The sequence below is a fragment of the Zalophus californianus genome, chromosome 7 (assembly GCF_009762305.2).
Source record: "Zalophus californianus isolate mZalCal1 chromosome 7, mZalCal1.pri.v2, whole genome shotgun sequence".
NCBI classification, from domain to species: domain Eukaryota; kingdom Metazoa; phylum Chordata; class Mammalia; order Carnivora; family Otariidae; genus Zalophus; species Zalophus californianus.
Window position 1 is genome coordinate 27,007,117 of NC_045601.1, and position 23,876 is coordinate 27,030,992.

Below are 23,876 nucleotides of genomic sequence, written 5' to 3' on the forward strand. Positions count from 1 at the left end.
CCGGTGTCAAGACAGACTGTACCATTCAAGTCTAACAATTGTTCATCAAAGGCACGCTCAGTGCTTTTAAACCTCATGTCCTCTCTATTTACACATCCATCCATCTTTACAAACGCTACCCTCCTCCATGCTTCTGCTCGACCCTACTCGCATTTCTAGAGCCCCTCCTGGCAGGGTTAGGGCCTCCCCCACCCTACAGGATATTGTAGCTGGTGACACAGGTGGTTAGGGATATTGTTAAATAACTGTGGGGGGGAACGTATTCACCTTTCTTGGCTCACAATCAACTGGTAATGAAGGTGGTGAAAGCTACTAAGCAAGTGAACTGCCTTACTAATATTACAATGGCATACTAAATTTTAAAACCGAGACTATACCTTCAAAGAAGAGGAGGTCTCCAGCATTTTATGCCAATTTTTGATCAATTGTTAGAACAATGAGGGAAATATTAAAATGATTTTTCCTACGGTACATCAATTGGATGGAATTTTAATAGCCTTCAAAATGTTTTTAAAGAACTCCTAGTGGCACTTGAAAATTGTGTTCAATACTAAGTGAAAGTAGCAAGTTGCAAAACATTACATACCTTGTGACCTAACTGTCATGACATACATTCAAAAGAAAATAAACCAATGTTAAGATTTATTATCTCTAGATGATCTGGCTTTTGCATCCAACTGTCAAAGGTGGGAGTCCAGACTACAAGTTATTACTGGGTAACCCTAGGCAAGTCCTAGCTGTTGCATGCCTCAGTGTCCTCATCTATAAACTATGGATGTAATGAAACCTATGAATAGTTCAAGTAACATGGCACTGTATGTCAAGAATTACATTTTCTAGGCTTTTGAATTTTCTACAGTATGAACATACTTCACAACCTAAAAACATTCATTTTCCCCCCACAAGTGTGTCATTTGTGTATTCTCTTACTTTCTAGATAATTTAAAACATGTCTATTTCATACTGTAGGACACAAAGGATTCCTTTAAACACCCTCTCTTATGCCACTCACAAAAATTAACTCAAAATGGATTAAAGACTTAAATGTAAGACCTGAAACCACAAAACTCCTAGAATAAAAAAAAAAGCTCCTTGACATTGGCCTTAGCAACAATTTATTGGATAACAACCAAAGGCACAGACAACAAAAGCAAAAACAAACAATTGGGGTATCAAACTAAAAAGGTTTTTCACAGCAAAGGAAACAATCAACAAAATGAAAATGCAACCTACAGAATGGGAGAAGATATTTGCAAATCATCTACCTGATAGAGGTTAATATCTAAAATATGTAAGAAATGCATATAACTCAATAGCAATAATATATTAATAATAATAAATAATCCTATTAAAAATGGGCAAAGAAATGGAAAAGACATTTTTCCAAAGAAGACATATGAATTTCCAACAGGTACATTAAAAGGTTGTTCAAAATCATTAATCATCAGGGAAATGCAAATTCAAAACTACAATGAGACATCACCCCACACCTATTAGGATGGCTATTTTCAAAAAGACAAGAGATAACAAGTGTTGGGGAGGATCTGGAGTAAAGGGAGCCCTGTGCACTGCTGGTGAGAATGTAAATTGGCACAGCCATTATGAAAAATAGTATGGAGCTTCCTCAAAAAATTAAATATGGAATTTCTATATGGCCCAACAATCCCTGGGCATATAACCAAAGGAAATGAAACCAGTATCTCAAAGAAGTATCTGTGTTCCTATATGCGCTGCAGCATTATTCGTAATAGCCAAGGTATGGAAACGAACTAAGTGTCCATCAACAGATGAATGGATAAAGCAAATGTGATATCTATCTACCTAGATATCCATATTTATATAGATATCTACATATATATCAGATATACCTAGATACCTGTACTTCAGATACTTAGCATAAATACACAAACACACAATGGAATAGTACTCAGCTGTAGAAAGAAGGAAATCCTGCCAGTTGTGCAACATCGATGAACCTGAGGACATTATGCTAAGTGAAATAAGCCAGAGTCAGAAAGACAAACACTGCATGATCTCACTTATACGTGGAATCTAAAAAAGTCAAACTCAAAGAATGTAGAATGGTGGTCGCCAGGGGCTAAAAGGTGGAGGAATAGGGAGATGTTGGTCAGAGGGTACAAACTTTCAATTGTAAGATGAATAAATTCTGGGGATGTAATGTACAACATGGTGACAATAGTCAGTAATATTTTATCATATACTTGAAATTTGCTAAGACAGTAGATCTTAAGTGTTCAAAAAATTGTAACTATGGAGGTGATGGATATGTCCATTAACTTGATTGTGGTCATCATTTCACAATGTATACATATCTCAAATCATCATGCTATACGCCTGAAATAGATACAAATTTGTCAGTAAAGCTGGGAAAAGAAACTGAATGCCTTTTTATATTTTGAAGTTATAGCCTGTGTCCCGTTAAACGCCCCACAGTTTTTTCCCCATATGCATCAGTAATTATTTTATTTTTTTTATTATGTTAATCACCATACATTACATCATTAGTTTTTGATGTAGCGTTCCATGACTCATTGTTTGCGTATAACACCCAGTGCTCCAGGCAGAATGTGCCCTCCTTAATACCCATCACCAGGCTAACCCATCCCCCCAGCCCCCTCCCCTCTAGAACCCTCAGTTTGTTTTTCAGAGTCCATAGTCTCTCATGGTTTGTCTCCCCCTCGGTCCCCATAGGCATCAAAAATCACGTTCGGCCATCCGCGTACAAAGATCACATCCCTTAAGCAATACATTTTGGCAATAAGCATCAGACAGAGAACAATGATGTAAAATTTTATATTCCCACAAATAGCAACTTCTCCCAACAGTCGTGCGTGTGTGTGTGTGTGGTGTTTCAACCACTGAATATCCCAAAAGATTCTGCTCTGTAAGCACTCTCTAAAAACAGGCCTTGGGTGAGAGCCAAAAAGGTTCCTTATTAGCTGTCTGCTTTAAACATATTATAGATTTTATACCTCCCCTCGCCCTACCCGTAGACTCAGCTGGATAAAATCCACATTAATCGGCCACTCAGCAGCCTCAGGTCTGGCACGATCTGATGTGCAGACAAGACTGTTTCTCGGGATGTATTTAATTTTAAAGGTTGGCATTGGGTCTGCATGCTAGTTACCCTTCAGCCTTGCTAAACGGCCTCAGAGCCCAGTCATCCTGAAAACGGCTGTGTTTGTAATAAGGGGCTGCTTTACTCCGCTCTGGGTGGTGTTGAATCTATTACACACCCACATGACCTTCCTAAATGAAACACGTACTGGATGAAAAACAAATATGCCCCCTATTTTTTTTTTTTTTTTTTTTTTTTATGTACTGAAGAGAAAAAGCGGCAGCGGACTGCTCTCTTAACGAGATGATTGAAGAGCAAGACAGCAAACGCTGCCTGACAACAATCCCAGCCCAGGGCATGAACATGGGACATCAAGGGACTGAAGGCTTGGCCAAGCCAGGAGGGCCATGGTGGCGCTCCTCCGCCTCACGGGTGTAAACATGAGTCAGCCTGGTGTTTCTGTCACCAGCCACAGCCACCAGAGATCATGGAGAGCGAATGCCACACAGCCAGTGGCTACAGGTTTGGCTCTAAATGGCCTACAGCTAAATAGAGACCTAGTTTGCAAAAGTATATATATGGGTACTCACAAAATCTGGGAAAACAAGCTGAGATCCTGCAGGCTCATAAAGATGTTCACATGGAAGAAAGGGAAATTTGTAGATAAATCTACAGAGTATTCAAGTATTTTAAACACTATAATTAAAATTCTCCTATAATTGTTATTTGTATTGGCAAAATCTCCCTACGTAGAAACCCCTGGCTAAGAAAAGGGGTCTTTCCTTCTAGAAGGTAAAAAAGGGACCCCCATTCATTTTCTAGCCTAATATTGATGGGAGAGGTCCCCGCTATGGAAAGCTGAGATTAACACTCTATCCCCGAAACACCTTTCCAGCTACTCAGATGCCTTGTCACTAGGGTGACTCAACACAGCGTTTGCATCACAGTGTTTGTTCTTCCCCGTGTGTCAGAAGGCACCAGGACGCTCTCAGTTCTAGCCTGGGAAGGCAAGAACAAGTGGACCAGGCTCAAAATGACCAAGAACCCCGCTGTTGAAAGACAGCGTTAAATCAACCTTGGAAAAACGTTCATACTCCAGTTTGTGGGCACTAGCTGGCTGTCCTTTCTCCCTGGAGACTCCGAGGGACCTGAGATCTCTATGCAGGCTGGGCTCCACCCAGTTGTCCCTGAAAAGTCAAAGCCATCCATGCTGGGGAGCCAGGGTAGCTGGGCCTGCCCATTGGAAAGCCCAGGGTATCTGGGCAGGAAGGCCCCCTGCTCTGGATTAAGTATAAAGCTATCGGGGAAGATCACAGTGTCAGGGAAGGCAATGGAGTCTGTTAAAAGAACATCGTTGGCCCAACCTGGAAATCGGTGATTTCGTTTTGGCTAACAAATGTCAGGGATAATCCTAAGTATATTACTTTGGTCTCTCTGGTGTGCAATTTCTGTTCACAAGACAAGCACAGAAGCTTCCTAGACTCCTTTGAAAGGATGGGAAGGATCACCTGAGTAGGGATACGAAAGAGCTTTGAAAGCAAACATTTTATGGGAAATAGGAGGGAAGCACACCGAGAAGAACAGCAGAGTCTAAGGAAACCAGTTCTTGGTCTCTGTACATCTCAGTCATCTTATCAGCAAGATGGGGTAGCTCTATCACCTTTTCAAGTTCTCGTAGCCTCTGCTTCTTTGAGATGTGTGGCTTGCAGGTTTAGTGGCCTTCTTCTTAGCAACTTGACTGCAACTTTGCCTTTGGCTGACAGCATGGTCAGCCTCAAGTGGTAAATCAAGATTGGTCTAAGTTGTTCCCGACCAACCTGTTTCCTACTTTTTCTGCCTCCCTTGTGGCTCTTGACGTACTTTGGCTTTCCTGATGGAAAGGGCAGGACCGGTTCAGTTGGCACTGCCCTTCTGCCTTCCATGTTGGGTGGGGGCGTGCTGACTACAGCTGCAAGAGGCATTTTGTGGTTCAGAAAGCCAAATATAATGGAAGGTCGGCAGTATCCTAGACATACCAGATTGCCTATTACAGGAGGAAAATAAGCCCCATCTTGTTTAAACCATAGTTAGGCTTTCCATTACTTATAGCTGAATGCATTCGTAACTTATATACTACTAAAGCCGATTTCTTTTTTTTTTTTTAAGATTTTATTTATTTGGAAGAGAGAGAATGAGAGAGAACATAAGCAGGGGCGGGGAAAGGGAGAAGCAGGCTCCCCACTGAGCAGGGAGCCCAAGGCAGGGCTTGATTCCAGGACACCAGGATCATGGCCTGAGCCGAAGGCAGACGCTTAACGAACTGATTACAGACACCCCCTAAAACCAATTTTTAGAGAAAAGCCAATATTCAAGTAATCACGTGTGCCTTCTGTCCCAATACATTTCCCAAAGGTGAAAGGGGAAATCAAGGGATAGAAAGGGAAAACAGTAACATATCTAAGTGATGGGTATTCAGCAAATATCCATTGAAGACATAGATTATATGAGTTAAAAGAACAACTTTTAAGTCAAACCTGTATTTGAACCTCTACCTATCCCATACTATTAGCTGTGTGACTTCAGGCAAATGATTTGATCACTCCAGCCTCAGTTTTCTTATTCAAATATAAATTATATTTGTACTTATTGTACTTATTGTAAAATTTAGTAAGATAATGTATAAAGTCATCAGCACAATTCCTGGCATAGGTCGATGCTTCATACTTGGTCACTTTCAATATTGTGGGGAGGCACATTACACCACAGGTCCAGGAATAAGGATGACAGAGTTTAGAGTCTAGCTGCAGGGAAGCATACGAGTAAATCAGTTATTTGTGGCAGAAGAACAAGGCTATATTATGCACCAGCATGCCCAGGGTGTGGGAGAGGGTGCCAAAGCCCCATCTCCAGGCCCCCAGACCTTGTAAATGCCACAGATGTAAATGCCCTTATTATTGCACGGGAGTTACCAAATACTTAATTTAGAATTTCCTTACCCTTATCCTGCAGAAGAAATTAAAAGGTCAGCAAAATGGTCAAAATGCAGCCAGACAACAGGAAGGGGACTCCACCTAGAGATGTTCCAGGCTGCCACATTGGCCTGGGCTCCCTCCCCCCTGGGTCCCTGGGGGTCATGTGGATGCCTTTAAAGTGGGTGTATCAGGGAGAACACTTTCAGCTGCAGGTGACAGGAAGTGACAGGAAATCAACTCCCTAAGTGGCTTAAACATGGAGGCAGGTTGGCCCCAATTTTAGGTGATTCAGTGCTCCGATGACACAGCCAAGAACCCAGGTTCTTTCCATTTTTCCAGTGATCTACCCTTTAAGTGTCATCCCCCCCACATACCCCACCCCACCTCTGACCCCATTCCACCCTCCACTGGTTCCCCTCGCAGCTGCAAAGCAAGCTGTGGCCGTTGGAAGCATCATTTGAAGATGAGAACTTTCAGGGAAGAAAGAACTCTCCCTTCACGAGTCTGAGATAGCATCCCTCTCGCATTCCATTCTGATACACCTGCCATAGGGCACGCCCATGGCAAGGCGAGAAAGTCGCACCTGCGATGGGGCAGGCTCCTCTGAAGCACAGGGCTGACAATAAAAGCAGATCCTGACACCCAGTCAGGTCCTCTTGGTTAAGGTAGGGGGTGAATGGATGTTGGGTAAGGCACCAGAGGTCTCTGTTCTGGGGGAGAGTGATGGAAGGCGCAGAGAATTTACACATGCGGACAATTACCTCCTAAACTAGGAAAACCCCTGCTGCATGTCTTCTGGTTCAAAACCAAACCAAACCATTACCTTTAGGCAGGTATGAGGTGCAGTACTACTGGAAACTTGGGTCCTCCCCCCTGCCCCCATAATTCCGTGAACAGCCACCTTCATCATGGACTGCCAGAAAAGAGAACTAAAAGACATTGCTTGAGTCTAGAAGCAAAAATGGAAGAGGAAGACAAGGAGGCATTAGATTTCAGCTTCCTTATTTCAGATGCTAGAATTTATGAAACAACACTTGAAACTGCCACAGTGAAGTTTCGCTGATCGTGCGTGCTGGGGCTCCTTTGTCTCTAGTCCCCAAGGACCAGTTAGGCCTCTCCGGATCTGGAGGAATCAGAATAACATTACTTCAGTTCAGATTCGTATCTGCTCCTTTGTACCTGAAATCTGTTCTTCTATTAGAAATCACACTTTGAAACTCAGCACTGAAGGTGGGGGAAAAACAAACCCAAAACCTTGAATCATGCTGCAAACTGCCGAAACACCAGGAGCCTATTTTATCAGGTGAGGTTTCACTTATTATTTCATGTACATTCTGCAGAGTACCACCTTATTTAAAATCTTCAGTAATCTTCATTAGACCCCAGTAAGGAGTATTATTTGCAGTGCTATTCCGGGGCAATTTCCACAGCTTCAGGGGATAACAGAAGTGTAACAGTGTGACCCAGGTGACAGTTCCACAGGCCTGGGTGGCACAACACAGGCCCACCTCCCTACAAAGCATTATAACCTGATGGCTGTGCAGGTCTAAAGCTTGGAGCCCAAGGACAGGCCTGGAAAGGGCAGGGTTGGGAGAAGTGCCTAATCCCAGGTAAGAGGAAGCGTTGGTGGCTTCTTTTTTTAAAGTAATTAATTTGAGAGAGAGAGAGAGAGAGAGAGAGAGCATGTAAGCAGGGGGAGGGACGGAGGGAGAGGCAGAGAAGCTCAAGCAGACTCCCCACCCAGCATAGAGCCTGATGCTGGGAGTGACCCCAACTGCACCGGGTTGGTGAATCTTAAGAATGAAGGATTCAAGATTCTGACATCTAAAATGGGGAAGAGGGGCGCCTGAGTGGCTCAGTCCGTTAAGCATCTGACTCTTGGTTTTGGCTCAGATCATGATCTCAGCATCGTGAGATCAAGCCCCATGTCAGGCTCTGCACTCAGCAGGGAGTCGGCTTGAGGTTCTCGCTCCCTCGGCCCCTCCCCCACCTCTGCATGCACTCTCTCTCTCCCTCTTTCTTGCTTTCTCAAATAAATAATCTTTAAAAATATAAAAAAATATATATATAAATAAAATGGGGGAAGAAGTGGTTCTCAAAGGGTAACCTAGATGCCCAAAACCCTATCAGAGGGCCCACGAGCTCACAACTATTTTCACTCTCAATCTCTCAGGAGTATATGGTGGACTCTTTCAAAAAAGAATATCCACCATTATCTGAAAAGGCGATTAAGATTCCTTTCCCATTTTAAACCGCTTATCTGTATGAGGCAGGATTTTCTTTATCTCCTTCAACCAAAGAAACATATTGGAACAGATTGAACGCACAGCAGAGCTGAGATTCCAGCTATTTTCCTTCTACATCACCACATATTAAAGATATGCAAAAAATATAAAATTCTTCTTGCTAAATTTTCTTAAAGTACTTTTCATAAAAAATGTCATTCATATTAACATGTAATAGGTTTCTTGTTACTTTTAATGAATTAATTTTTTTAGCTTTCTGTTTTAACTTTTAATGTGGTAAATATTGATAGATACAATTCAATATTTTTCCTGAAAAGCCCTTTGGGGTCCTCAATAACTTTGAAAAGTATATAGCACTTTCAAACCAAAAGTTTGAGAATTGCTGCATTGATGGGACAGATGAATGGATTGGGAAAATGTGGTGAATGTGCACATGATGGGATATTTATTACTCAACCATGAAAAAGAAGGAAATCCTGCCATTGGCAGCAACACGGATGAGCCTTGAGAACATTATGCTAAGTGAAATAAGTCAGAGAAAGACAAATACTGTATGATCTTCCTTAAAAGTTATCATACACACACACAAAACGGTAGCTATGTGAGGGGATGGATATTAAGTACCCTTATGTCGTAATCACTTTACAATGTAAACATAAATCATCCTGTTGTACACCTTAAACTTACACAATGTTATGTCAATTATATCTCAATAAAGCTGGAAACAATATATACCTGCGACATGGAGGAACCTGCGACAAGCCCTATGGGCTAGAACCTGCTTTCCTGCTCAGATGCTGAGAAGAGAGAAGAAAGGAGGCAGTAAATCGGCTCTTTGCCCCGACGGGAGGGGACATGCAAGCACGCTAAGCCCTTCTCGGGGAGACTGAGTCTGTTTCTGTGGTCTGCAACAGGGTCTCTGCATCTCCTGGTTGGGCAATGCTCACAGTGGGGGAACAGAGGCACCGTACCACCTTTCAGTGTCCATCTTCAGTTATAGAAGCCGACGGGCAAGATGACCAGCCCAGGGTCCCAACAGTCATACGCAGAAGAACCAGGATTGGACTCAGGACCTACTGTATTATACCATTCCCTGTTTCCTTTCCCCTCAAGTGGTGTGCTCTCAGAGGGGCGGTGGTCTGTGTTTTACTCCCAGCCCACAGAATGTGGCTTGCTTGGCTGACTCCGAACCCAGGATGCCTGCCCCCCACTGCTACTGCCTCTCCCACCACAGCCCAGAGCCCCGCACACTGTCCTCCTACTACTGATCACAGCTCCAGGCGCCTCCAATAGAGATGCTGGCGTTCAAGACAGAGCTGCAAGGCGTCATCACAAGCAAATACTCATGAAGGCGTCCACTGTACTGGGTGCTTGGGTGCACACACTTTAAACTAACCATCACTTTCTTTCTTAATCAAATTTGACTTTAAAATTACAGCTATATTTTTACTATGTCCGAGACACATGAGCGCTTTCCTCCCCGCTTTCACCAATGTCATGTTACGGGCCCTGTTTTCCACATCCAGCCTTATTTCAGAATAGGAGTTAAAATCTCATAGGATAAATACAGTCACCCTCCCCAGGTCAACACAGGTGGCCTCTGTGCTCAGCCCCTCCCTGCCAACCCCAGCTGGACACAGTTTCCTGGCTTCTTCTCTACCAACAGACTCTGAAATAAACATACAAAACCCCTTTTGTCTTTGAAAGATTTTTCTCCCAGCTGGTAAATACAGAAAAACAAAATGAGGCTTACAAAATAAAGCAAGCAATGGGGAAGTTATGGTTTCAGAGAGAAAAAAAAAATCTTTAAAATACAACAGTTCTCTCTGGACTTCATTAAATTAAAAGTTAGCCCAGGTCTGCTCCCACTCAGAATATGATCTATACTGGATGCGTTTGTTTGGTTTAGGCCTAACTCAGTAAAAATCAGGCCTATGCTAAATCCCCTCTCAGGAATTCTGCAAGCTCGCTCATTGTAACCCTCCCTAAAAAAAAAAAAAAAAAAAAAAAAAAGACCACCTTAGCTGCTGCTTAGCTTCTTGCTCACTCAGGTGAGCAGAAGCTCAGACAGGTAAGGGTTAGTTGATTCCATAATCACTCAGGCCTCCCTAGTGGGTACTCAACATCAATTCCAGACCAGCATCTTTTATCTTAAGGTCTCCTTCTGCCTTACAAAGAGGAAAAGTCAATTTAGGTCATTTCCTGGCAAAGTTCTGTATACGCACTAATCTCAACAGTTCTAATAATTCACGGCTCTTCCCTTAGCCTGAATATATGACACCCTCTCTTTTAAAACCTCTAGCTCCTTGGAAATTGCATTTAAAGTCGTTTCAGTACCTACTCCTAGGTTTTTAAGTTGCTCTCATGAATGAGCAGTGGCTAAATACAGATTTCCCAAGAGCTCTTTTCAATGCTGGTGCTTCATCAAATAATCTAACCGCATGAAATTTAGTATTCTATATCTCAGCTTTTCACAGAAGTCACAAAGAAGAAATAATAAACCTCTGTGATGAATCAATACTGGTGGGGGGCATACCCCATAGTGGGTTAAGACAGTAAAGTCTAGAGACCAGCGGTCCTGACACTGCCCCAGGCCGGCTTGAGGAGTGTGGCCGGCTACATGGTCTCTCCAAACCTCAGTGGTTCCCTTGCCTCACGGAAAGGCTGTCAGGATGGAGCCCGGGATGCACAGGAGAGGCCCTGTCACATAAGAAAGGTTTTCAAAATGTTAACTTGTCTTCTTAAGCGTCCCAAAATTAGTTGAGAAAATATGAATCAGAAGGTTATCAAGCACGCTATGAGGCATCATATTAACAGAGTACTGGACTATGAGCAGGTAAAGGAGATCTCCTGTGTCAAAGTTACTGAACCTCAACTTGAAAAAGACACACCAGGGTATTATTGCCTAATTACATAATTGTACTAATTTATACAGTTCAACTACACATAAATATGCAGTAAAATGAAAACAGAAAAAAATATAAACTATTTAATAAGTGAAGATGTCCAAAGAAACTAAATATGATTTTAGTCTTTGCACCATGCCTTCCCCAGTAGGAAAAAAAAAAGCCCTACAGTGTGAACAAGAGAGATACAAACAACTCACTGAACCATTTATATCATGGAATCAATAAGCTGCAGTCCCTACCTATCTCTTGGAATCCACGGTTATAATCCATCAATAGAAACAATTTCTCAGAGGCATATTTGAAATAAAGTAGGAAATTTGGACCTAAATTGCCTGTAAGGCACAGTTTAATTATAGAAACTAAACACAGAATAAAAAGCCTACCTTCATTCCATTCAAAAAGAATAAAGAGGCTTAAGAAAGAAAATTCATGATTGGATAGTTACATTTTTTTTTTTCAAAATGGAGTTTTATGTTTCCTTCCAACATTTCCCTTTAGAACTAAGGGCTATAAAATAAAGACATCAACCACTTGTCATAAAGGAATGATGAGTGGCCATGGCTATTCTTGAACATTAATATCTTGCTCACATCCCAAAATATCAATCAAGCCCAATATTCCCTGCACCCTAGTTTGGGTGGGTTATGCACTTCTTTAATTGACTGATCATTTAAAAGTGCTTTTAGGTCAGGGGCTATTAACAAGGAGGAGACTTACAATTGAGAGCTAATTGTAGGTCTTCCTTATCAAAGGGAATAGAACAAGAAAACCATTAGGACTGGCCTACGGGCTGGCAGATAACACAAAGAAGAAGCTGTTTTCTAAGCTGGGAAATAGTATGGTATTGTTACTTATGCTATGTTACAAGGTGACGGGAATACTCTTTGTCTTCCCTAGCAGCAGGAAAAGGAAAAAGAGAAATTAGATCTTAGAGGCACCTTGATTTGGAACATGGATTTCAGCATCCCCACTGCTAAAGGCTTCGTTCTTCTTGCCAGTGGGTTTTTGTGGCCAAAACGGAAACGTCATTCTGCTCACCTGTTTAGGGCAAGCCTGATCTCAGGAAGATGCAACATCAGGTCAACTCCAGGGCAAGTCCTTGTTCACTTAAATGGTCCCTATCTACCTCCAGCAAGGTTGCCAGAGTCTCCCTCCTTTCTTTCATGACTCACTGACATAAAGAATTCTCTATAATTGAAAATGAGCCAGGCGTAGATTAACCAAAGGGCCTTAAACATCTTATTCTTATTCTTATTCTTATTATTTTCCTATTGCAGAACCAGCAAAAGATCTACAGAGCCAAAATTGACTTACATTTGCCTACCTCTGCAAAGGGAGGTCAGCTGTACTCCGGATGAAAGGTAGAAACCAGAAAGAAATAAGACCTCAAGATGAGCTTAAATCCATGAGAAGCACAGATGCTTGCAATTCACCTGGAATAATGTGGAAGCCTCATTAGAAGCACCTGTCTGGCGCTTATGCTAACAGCCTCCGTTCAGTTAGTACAGCTGAAGACAGGACCTGGGAATTCTACATGAGCATCCTTTGCTTCCTCCTCTTGACCGCAGGAGCTAGCAAGGGGAGCCCAACCCTTCTCCATGATACAAGAAAGGCAGAAACAACAACGCTGAGGTTGAAACTGTCTGCTAAACGCCACTATTGAGGTATTTGCTGGTCTCATCCATTTTAAATCACAGTCTTTCCCAGTTTATGTGAATATGTTTATTTCAATGAAAAAATAAAAATTTTGCACATCTTGTAGATGTTGCTCCAGGGTTCAAAGCATTGAACTGAAACACTGAAACAGATAAAAGCAGCAGAAAAGCAATTAAAATACAACCACATAAAGATGGATGGAACTGGAGGAGATGATGCTAAGTGAAATAAGTCAAATAGAGAAAGACAATTACCATATGGTTTCCCTTCTTTGTGGAACATAAGGAATAGTACGGAGGACATCAGGAGAAGGAAGGGAAAAATGGGGGAGGGAATCGGAGGGGGAGACGAACCATGAGAGACTATGGACTCTGAGAAACAAACTGGGGGTTCTAGAGGGGAGGGGGTGGGGGGATGGGTTAGCCCGGTGATGGGTATTAAGGAGGGCACGGACTGCATGGAGCACTGGGTGTTATATGCAAATAATGAACCATGGAACACTACATCAAAAACTAATGATGTACTGTATGGTGACTAATATAATAAAAAATTATTAAAAAATAGGGTTATACTACACAAAAGAAAAACAAAACAGAAAACACCATACAAAGAGTAGGAAGCTACTGTGGAAGGTTCTCTCAAAGCATAAATGCTGATGAATGTGCTCCCATCCTGTATGAAAGATCAGTAGGTCCCCCAGTCAAGAAAGGGATGACCGTGCCAGCATCTGAGCTGAAAAAAGTATGTGGACCAGGCAGAAGGCCGAGCAGAGGCTTGGGGGGGGGGGGCGGGGGGAGGAGTGGTGTGGGGGACACAGACAAGGAAGTGGGAAGAAGTGCGGTTAGCGTCTTTCTGGGAACAACTGGCAGGAGAAAAGCAATTAGGCTGAGGCTGGCTCTGAACAACTACAGAGAAGGTAAGCGAAAGGCAGCTGGGCCGTGGCTGGAGTCATGTCTGGCATTGTTCCCAAAGGGGCGCTGAGAAATGCCAACAAGAGGTTCATTGCCAATGGCTGCCTTTTAACAAGACAGCTCGAGGATTCCCTTGACATTTTTATCTCATCTATACCACTCCTGTTGTAAATAACCTGGGCTAAGAGAAGGGGCAAATCCTGGATTGGAGCAGGATGGGGGTGAAGGTTCTTTAGTTCTTTAGAACATAAATACTCCAAGTGGAGTTCATGTGGGGAGTGTGGGAGGGGAGGCAGCTTGCCTCTTCCAGGTGGGCCAATGAGAGCTGGAACCCTTGCGTAGTCAATGTCCTTTGGCACGAACATTAATCAGGGTCCCAATAACTACACCAACTCCTAACCCCTGGTCTAATACACACCAGGCTAGTCAGGGCTTTGGTTGAGGAGAGAGTGAGGAATCTCAGCCTATACTAGGTGAGGTCAATGGATTGGGCACTGGGCTTCTGGTCCTGGTCTTTGGGACTTCCCCCTTCAGTCAGTGAGATGTGAGAAGTCCTATTGCCAAAGCTGAGATGCCATTCTGGCATGGGTTCTTCCAAACACTGTGTTTTCTAAGAATCCAGGAGATGAGGCACAGGTTCCCTGGGAAAGGCAGTGCAATTTGGAGAAGGAGTTTCATCCTGCAAACATTTACAAAGCACCAAAGAGGATGAAAAGATGAATAATTTGGGCGCCTGGGTGGCTCAGTTGGTTAAACATCTGCCTTCGGCTCTGGTCATGATCCCAGGGCTCTGGGATCGAGTCCCTCCTTAGACTCCCTGCTCAGCGGGGGTCAGCTTCTCCCTCTACCCTTCCCCCCTGCTCGTGATCTCTCTCTCTCACTCTTACTCTCAAATAAATAAAATCTTAAAAAGATGAATAATTTATATATATGAACTCCTTGAAGAGAGGGTCTCAGAACAGAACCCCTAGACAAATGCCAACCTGATGGATAAGCACCATGAGAGATTTATGCAGCGTATCGTGAGGGCACAGAAGAGAGAAGGAGCTCTTTTAGCAAACACAGCCCCGTCTTCAAGGATAAGCGGGATGACGAAGTGGGAAAGGCTGCATGTTATGAGACACCCCGTGGACAATCTTGATGAAATGAGCAGCTCAGAAAATACCCACCTCGTGTTTTAATGCCCCATTTAGGGGAGTTTGGGACTGGTAACCAAACACCACAGACCTGCCATTTGGGTCTAAGTTTTGGCATGAGGAAGGAAGAAGATTTCTAACAGCATGCTTTATTTCAGCTTCTGAGATGGGCCCAGGAGGGAGGAGGAATGGGGGCTGGGAAATGCCTTCAGTAAAACACGAGTACACGTGGAACAGGGTATCCCAGAAGTGGGGTTCTTACTAATCACAGCCTTCATCGTGGGAAAGAGCTTGTGTCCCTGATGGTGCTTGCCACTGAGGTTCCACTCAAGGCAGGACAGAAACCAACGTCCTTAGTAAAAAACAGTCTGTGGAATCTGGAGGGGGCAGAATAAAGCTTGACTTGAATGTGAATGACCCCAGCAGCCATGAGAACTTTCTGAGAGCACAGGGAGTACAAGGCTGGAACTCAGGTGAGGTGACTGAGGCACTGGTCTTGGGCACAGAATTTTAGGGAGTATTAAAAAACTCAGTCAGCAAGATAAATAATATTTTAATGCCACACTTTTTTCTTTTTTGAATTCCAGTATAATTAACAGGATTATATTAGTTTCAGGCGTACAAGGCAGTGATTCAATGCTTGTTGTAAGTGCCTCTCTTAATCGCCATCACCTATTTCACCCATTCCCCCTCCCCACCTCCCCTCTCATAACCATCAGTTTGTTCTCTGTAGTTAAGAGTCAGGTTTTTTGTTTGTCTCTTTTCTTCTTGTTCATTTATTTTGTTTCTTAAATTCCACATGAGTGAAATCATACGGTGTTTGTCTTTCTCTGATTTTGCTTAGGATTATACCGTCTAGATCCATCCATGTTGTTGCAGATGGCAAGATTTCATTCTTTTCTATGGCTGAGTGATATCCCATTGTATACATATATACCACATCTTCTTTTATCCATTCATCTATTGATGGACATGTGTGTTGTTTCCATAATTTGACTATCATAAATAATGCTGTGATAAACACAGGGGTACATAGATCTTTTTGAATTAGTGATTTCATATTCTTTGGGTAAATACCCAGTAGTGGAATTACTGGATCATATGGTAATTCTCCTTAATTTTTTGAGGAGCCTCTCAACTATATTCCCCAGTGGCTGCCCCAGTTTGCATTCCTGCCAATAGTGCACAAGGGTTCCTTTTTCTCCACGTCCTCACCAACACTTGTCTCTCATGTTTCTTGATTTTAGCCATTCTGATGGGTGTGAGGTGTTTTAATGCCACATTTTAAAAAACTCAAAATGAATGCCAAAATTCCAAGATGAAAAAAATACCAAACTTTAAATAAAGACGAGATCTGACCCTGTACTTGCCTGACTCCGCCTCACTCACCCCACTGGTCCCAGTCGAAGGGGAGTGAACCTCTTGGAAATCTGACAGGAAAGACAGAGTAGCATGTCAGAGAGCCAGGCAGCTCAACTATGACAGCAAACTGGTAGTGGCCTAAGGTCTCTGGGCCTTCGCATGGGGTGAAAAGTATCTTTCTTACAGATTTATGTAGAGCTATGTGAGGATATCCAGTATCCAGATCCACAGTCACCAAAATTTGGAGTTTCAAATCCACTGGAGAAGGCAGCAGGCAAGCCATTCTGGCCGAGATGCCAGCAGAGAGACTGACCACACCCAACCGAGACTCAGAAGCAGAAGAACACTGCAAAACTCCATTAGACAGGGAAGAACATTTTTGGGGAATGTGCCAGCAGGTCAAGAATGATCTGGAAGAGGCAGTGACTGCATACAACAAGGGTCCACAGAAGAGCCCTTGTCTTTTTCACAATTAGGGTTGGATATAATATAAACCCTTCAACGTTTCTGAGAGAAAGATGATCAGACAGAACCAGGTTATCATCATAACCAAGCCATCACAAGGACAGTGGGGGCATGGTGGGGGATGGCCAATGAGTCAATTTGTAAGAAGCTAAATATTCCAGATGTTGTGGTTAAGTCCAGGTAGGCTTAAGCCAGCTGCTCCATGCCAAGCAAGGCTGGCGACAGCTTCACAAAACACCGACAGCAGCCCTAAGTATTCATAACAAAAACGACCACAGCCCTGAAGATTCCAGAAATGACCAGGTTATTTTGCTTCTGTCATTGATTCCCAAACCACAGGGAAAAAGCAGGGAGGTAGAGGGGGTGAGAGGATAAAGTAGAAAAATGTCCGAGAACAGAAAACATTTCACGTCATTAACTACTAATACTTCTTGACCAGTAGCTTCCTGGTCTTATTTATCACTTGGTTGAAAAACGCGTGGCTAACAACAAATGAAGTCAATGACTTTTCCTGCTCACTTGACTTGGTCAGAGATGGTTCACCAAGTGTGTCACAATTAGGGAGCACCCTCAGTTGCCTTCTGCTTATGAAACAAGTAGGATATGGAAATGATAACCCCAATCAAAGGAAGAGCCTGAGCTATCGAAGACCTCCTTCTTGAGTCTAGGAACACTGCGACGGCCCACTCATTCACAGGTTTTCAACCCTGGGAAGACATGGAAGGCCTGAAATTTAAGAAGAAGAAGGAAAAGAGGAGCAAAGGCAGTGAGGGAACAGGCTCCTCATGGTGGAAGGTAAGAACTCTTAAACTCACTGCCAAGCTCAAGAGCAAGACTTAGGGCAAGAAGGTAGAATGACTTTCATGTAACTCTCTACTAACAAATTCAGAAATATTCCACAGGACAGAATCCCTGGACCTTCCTCCATTGCTGACATGGAATCTCACCAGCATTCTGCGTGAATCCCTACCCTGGTGCTACAGCGGCTCACTTACCAACCACGAACCTTTGCTTGCTGAAAGCCTGGGGTAGAACAGGCAATGCCTCCGAACACTCCTTATCTTCACCTCAAATGTTTTACCGTGGGGTTCTCCCCTGCAAGGCCCCTATGCATGACTGAGCCCAGTCACTAGAATGATGAAAATCTTTCATGTGTCACCTGGTCTAACTTCAGTTCATACAAGAAGTCCACAGAGCAATCAGTGGTAAAAGAAAAGCAGAGGATAATGTAACCACATGTCTCTCAAGGTTTCAGTTTTCTTCTGATCTATCATTATTAATGTACACAATTGAGCAAAACAATGTATTTATCAGAACGTTAATATATTTAATGTAAAAGGCAATCAGTCAGGGGCAAAAGAAAAATTAAGAGAAACAGCACAGCAAAAGTATTTGAGATTTGAACTATTCCCTATTGCCCTTTCTGAAACAACAAAAAAATCTGTAAATAATCACTTCTAAGTGATTATCAGAAATGGAAACTGAATCTGAATACAAAATCAGAAGAATGCAAGACATAGTTAATGAATCTGGTTTCTGTCTCATGTACTACATAGAAGTGTAACTGAAGAAAAATAATTAAAATATAATTGAAGAAAAATAATTAACATATCCAAACTCTTTCTTGGGTACAGATATTTACAGTGACTAGATTTTTTTTTTTTTTTTTTTTTGAGCAGGTACTCAAACAATAGAAGGATGCCCTGGTAAACACAGTGACTGGACAGAGTTAAGTACTCTCTGGGTTTAAAAGTTCCTAGCAGCGGAATCAAAGGATAAAGGAAGACTGACTTCAAAACAGAGAGAACAGCCCACTACAGCATAATTCATTATATCACTTCTTTTACAATAAAAAGAAATAATAAATAAGATAAATATTGATTCAAGAGCTCTTTTTGTTCTAATTATGGCTTATTCCCATTCCCTAAAAGAGGCGTGAAAAGCCTCCCAACTATTGTGAATCATGGTCAAACTGAAACCTTATATGTATAAAGTTCTACCATAAACACTGTTTTCCAGCTATGCATGTCTTTATTCTCCTCCCTCTGAATATAAAACCTTGAAAGCAATGCTCCCATCTGCTTTATCTCATTCATACGGTTTAGTTCTCTCTACAAAGATGTTTGATAGACCTCACTGCACACCAAGAACACAATACACATACACAAGATGACCTCACCAGCTCTTTCTCATTAGGATAAACACTCCAAATTATCTGCTAACAGGGGTGAAGACATGAAATGACACCGATATATATCCATCCACAGCTCCGGATCCAGCATCCTTCCCACCAGTTTGGTGACCCTCCTTCTACAGGTGGTACAAGATGGCAAGCTGGCTCTGGGGAAATCTCAAGGCCACGGGTGAAAGGAAAGCTAAATGGCATGGCTAAATGGGGACCAGCCATGTTTAGGTCCCATTAACGCTGCATTATCTAACTCATCTGTCCACCCCCCCCAACATACACACCAAGAGTTGGAGAATGCCAGTTGTCTTTTGATGAACGTTCTTAACCAGGAGGTTCCTCCAGTATCATTGCCAGCTTCTCACCCCTAACACTACAGGCAGAACTTTCATCACAGACCCAGAACCACAAGAAGCCCAGCTGTCAGGTTCAACAACGCTCTGGATTAGGAACTAGCCTTTAAGGCGCTGTTACCAAACGTTTTTTCGTTCAAACAGCCACTAAGAAAACATTAAAGTTCTGTTTTTCACGTATTTTAAATTGACATTTACATTTCTTCATCATAATTTTAATTAATGGAAAAGGTTATGATTCTGGAATATTGGAAATACTACAATTTTTTAATTAAAACATATCAGTTATTTAAATATATCTAATGAAATCTAAATACCACACCAATTTGGAAAATCACCTTCACCCAACAAAAAAATCTTTGAGCAAACTCTTCTTTAACAGTAAAAAATGCTACATTGTTCTCTTTTCTCCTTGAACTTATATTTTCATTCTACTTCCCCAACTTAATTTTCTCTCAATATAATATGTTTTAACTCTTGAGAGGCTTTCATTAATCTCCCTACTATATTTCTGTGTAACAAAAGGTATATAAAGTCATTTTTAAAAAATTTCCTGTGGCCATAAGGCTTGAAAGTGTTCAATTTTCTTCTGGTTTGAGGTGTGACTACTAATGGACCCAACTGATCCAAACAGCATTAATGAATATTTATAAGAATGTTAATGTAGGACAGAGGTGTTGTGTAATCAGTAAGGTGTTGAGGCACTCGGAGCATCTAAAATGCCGGATTACCTCGTGCCGATAAGCGGAAAACTAAAGAGGATGAGAAGGACGACAAGCCCATCTGAGCTCTGGATGAGGGGGATATTGCCTTGCTGAAAACTTATGGTCAAAGCACTTATTCTAGGCAGATAAAGCAGGTTGAAGATGACATTCAGCAACTTCTCAAGAAAATTAATGAGCTCACTGGTATTAAAGAACCTGATACTGGCCTGGCCCCACCAGCACTCTGGGATTTGGCTGCAGACAAGCAAACACTGCAGAGTGAACAGCCTTTCCAGGTTGCGAGGTGTACGAAGATAATCAATGCTGATTCGGAGGACCCGAGGTACATTATCAATGTGAAGCAGTTTGCCAAGTTTGTGGTGGACCTCAGTGATCAGGTAGCACCTACTGACATTGAAGAAGGGATGAGAGTTGGGGTGGACAGAAGTAAGTATCAGATTCACATTCTGCTGCCTCCCAAGATTGACCCAACAGTTACCATGATGCAGGTGGAAGAAAAACCTGATGTCACATACAGTGATGTGGGTGGCTGTAAGGAACAGATTGAGAAACTTCGAGTAGTAGAAACCCCATTACTTCATCCAGAGAGGTTTGTTAACCTTGGCATTGAGCCTCCCAAGGGTGTGCTGCTCTTTGGTCCACCGGGTACAGGCAAGACCCTCTGTGCTCGGGCAGTTGCCAACAGGACTGACGCTTGCTTCATTCGAGTTATTGGATCTGAACTTGTACAGAAGTATGTCGGTGAGGGGGCTTGAATGGTTCATGAGCTCTTTGAAATGGCCAGAACAAAAAAAGCCTGCCTTATCTGCTTTGATGAAATTGATGCTATTGGAGGGGCTCATTTTGATGATGGTGCTGGAGGAGACAACAAAGTGCAGAGAACGATGCTGGAACTGATCAATCAGTTGGACAGTTTTGATCCTCAAGGTAACATTAAAGTGCTGATGGCCACTAACAGACCTGATACTTTGGATCCAGCACTGATGAGGCCAGGGAGATTGGACAGAAAGATTGAATTTAGCTTACCTGATCTAGAGGGTCGGACTCACATTTTTAAGATTCATGCTCGTTCAATGAGTGTTGAAAGAGATATCAGATTTGAGTTGTTAGCACGACTGTGTCCAAATAGCACTGGTGCCGAGATTAGAAGCGTCTGCACAGAAGCTGGTATGTTTGCCATCAGAGCACGGCGAAAAATTGCTACTTAAAAGGATTTCTTGGAGGCTGTAAATAAGGTCATTAAGTCTTATGCCAAATTCAGTGCTACTGCCCGCTATATGACATACAACTGATCCCCGAAGGCTTTCATGAAAACACCTCTTTTCATTGGAATCCTAACTTTATTAAATAGACTTGTTAATAACCATCACACACACAAAAATAAAGCACTTCAAAATTATAAAAAAAAAAGAATGTTAATGTAGTTAACATGAAAAATATAATTTTATTTTCTTATTTTATTTTTCTCTGTTTCTTTAGAAATGCATTTCTAAAGAAACAAATAAGCCTTGTTTATTCTTCTCAATTACTTCAAGAATATACCCATGGATGAAGTATTCCTTATTGCTCAGGTGGGAATTTAACATTATTTCCATACCTTTTCACTTTCCTAGATGTAAGCAGTAAGAACACTTATTTATATAAACAAGATAATAAAGGAGACTTATCATCAAAACATCTTTTTGTTTATTATCCTATAATTAGATTAAGTCCTCCTTCAATTTTGTTGAAAGCCAAGAAGTAAAAACTAACTTACAAAAAGATGTGTGGTCTGGTCATTATATTCATCCCCTTTACCGACACAAACACTAGCATTTTCATAGTCCTTTGTTGGTGGGACGAGATCTTTGTACCCCAGGACAACACACCACAGTAAGATTCGGAATGGGATGGGGAAGAGCGGTGCTTTCCTTGGTCAAGAAGAGGGATTATAATAGGTAAGATAGAAAAAGACATGTAGCAAAATCAGTTTTCAGAAAGAGTACCTATAGACATTGGGGACCATGAAACCATCTCCCTTAAACCATCTATACTTTCATATGTCTTGGACAGTCTTCATGTTCTCCTGTGAGCACGGATTCCCTAGCTGGGATACCGCCCTCCCCCCCCCCCCCCAGGCAAGAGTGTTATTGTCAGGCATTCTGTCCATTTAGCTTTATATACATAAAAGTACATTTGGTTTGATTAATACATGAATTTCCTTACAATATATCAGCTTGCAGCAGGTACTATAGGAGAGGCAATAAATTTTTTAAAAACACAGGATCATAATTCTTGTTCATTCTACTTGTAGAGATGAAAAACACCTAATAAATCATAATATCCTGACAGTATAGAACTTTCTTCAACAAAAGACCATAAGTTCAATATTTTTAATAATGTCAAAAAATGTGGAAATCATCCAAATGTTTAATAATAAAAAAGTTACTAAATAAACATTACAGCAGCCATATAATGGAAGAATATACGATATTTTAATTTGAAGAACATATATTGACATTAGAAAATGTTCTTCATATGATGTGGCCTGAAACAATAAGCAGGAAACAAACATAAATAAAATTCACAATAATTTGTAAAAATGTGTATATGTAGGAAAAAGTCTGTTAAGAAAATCTGTTAAATGGTTCTCAGCGGTTATCCTTAGGTAGTGTAATTATGGACAACTTTCTTATTTGTTCTTTCCAAATGTCCCACACAAGGCATTTCTCTCATGGTAAAGGGGGATGGGGAATGGTGAGGAAGGTGGGGAAACAGGCTCACTATCTCCAGGCTGTTTTATGTGGCTATCGAGTTTGTGAGAGATGGTGTCCAGCCAAGGGACCAGTGGGAGTTTAAAGCCCCCTGACAGGGTGTAGGACTGCTTCTTCCCAGCGGGGGCGCCATTTCCTAGTCTGCAGTAGAAGATCTTGTCATCTGTGTACACTCTGCGTTAGGTTTGGTCATTTCTCTCCTTGACCAATTTTATACTTTCACCTTATTCTTCAGCTGCTTTGTTTGGATAACTGACTTCACTCATTCCACGAATGCCTAGAAATCATTGCAGTCAGGTTCCCATCATGCTAACCTCATGAACTATCCCAGTTCATGGATTTAAAAAGAGCGTTCAGTCAACAAGATGCTATATGCCAATGAGGTTATCTGGGCCTTCAGGAAAACACAGTGGGTGATTTTTACTCCCACTATATTTTACAACTCCAGTCTCCTTACCTTAGCAAGTGTGGAGGGATCTTGACAATGGTATCCACACCACCCAGGGTTTCTGCAAAAGGAAAATTCCAAAGTTAAAAATAAATATGTATAGACTGAGAATCTGCAGATAAATTTCCATTAGTTTCTTTTTTCCCTGGAAATTCCTATAATTACAAATTAGTCAGTTCTCAATTATCTGCATGCAAGTCACTCATACTTAAAAATCCTCCCTTGATAGCTCAAAAGACTTCCTTGGAGGAGACAAAATTAGGATACATTTCCCTACAGAAACACAGAATGAGTAGCTAATTTTTTAACCTGAACCAAAATGCCAATTTAATCTAGCTACAACTGGCTAAAATGCTATATTCTTGCAATAAAAATAGACAAAGGACAAGGGAAACAAAAGCAAAAATAAACTCTTGGGATTACATCAAACTAAAAAGCTTTTGCAGAGCAAAGAAAACAACGAACAAAAACAAAAGGCAACCTACTGAATGGACAAAATATTTGCAAATCATATATCTAATCTAATAAGGGATTAATATCTAAAATATATGAAGAACTTATACAACTCATCACCAAAAAAAAAAAAACCCACCCCAAATAATCCAATTAAAAAATGGGCAGAGGACCTGAATAGGCATTTTTTTCAGAGAAGACATACAGATGGCCAACAGACAGATGAAAAGATGCTTAACATCAC

At 41.7% G+C, this 23,876-nt stretch overlaps 1 protein-coding gene and 1 pseudogene across 8 annotated transcripts in view; one reads left to right on the forward strand and one right to left on the reverse strand.

Moving 5' to 3' along the window:
* ARFGEF3 (ARFGEF family member 3) overlaps positions 1–23,876 on the reverse strand; it is a 183,966-nt gene that overhangs the window by 152,405 nt on the left and 7,685 nt on the right. For all 7 annotated transcript variants that reach the window (XM_027602312.2, XM_027602309.2, XM_027602311.2 and 4 more), the window contains exon 2: positions 23,189–23,240. In XM_027602312.2, the coding sequence (XP_027458113.1) occupies positions 23,189–23,240 (52 nt within the window). The remainder of the gene's footprint in view (positions 1–23,188; positions 23,241–23,876) is intronic.
* LOC113926918 lies at positions 19,973–21,388 on the forward strand (annotated as a pseudogene). Its single transcript, XR_003521449.2, has one exon. The product of XR_003521449.2 is annotated as a 26S proteasome regulatory subunit 7-like (transcript).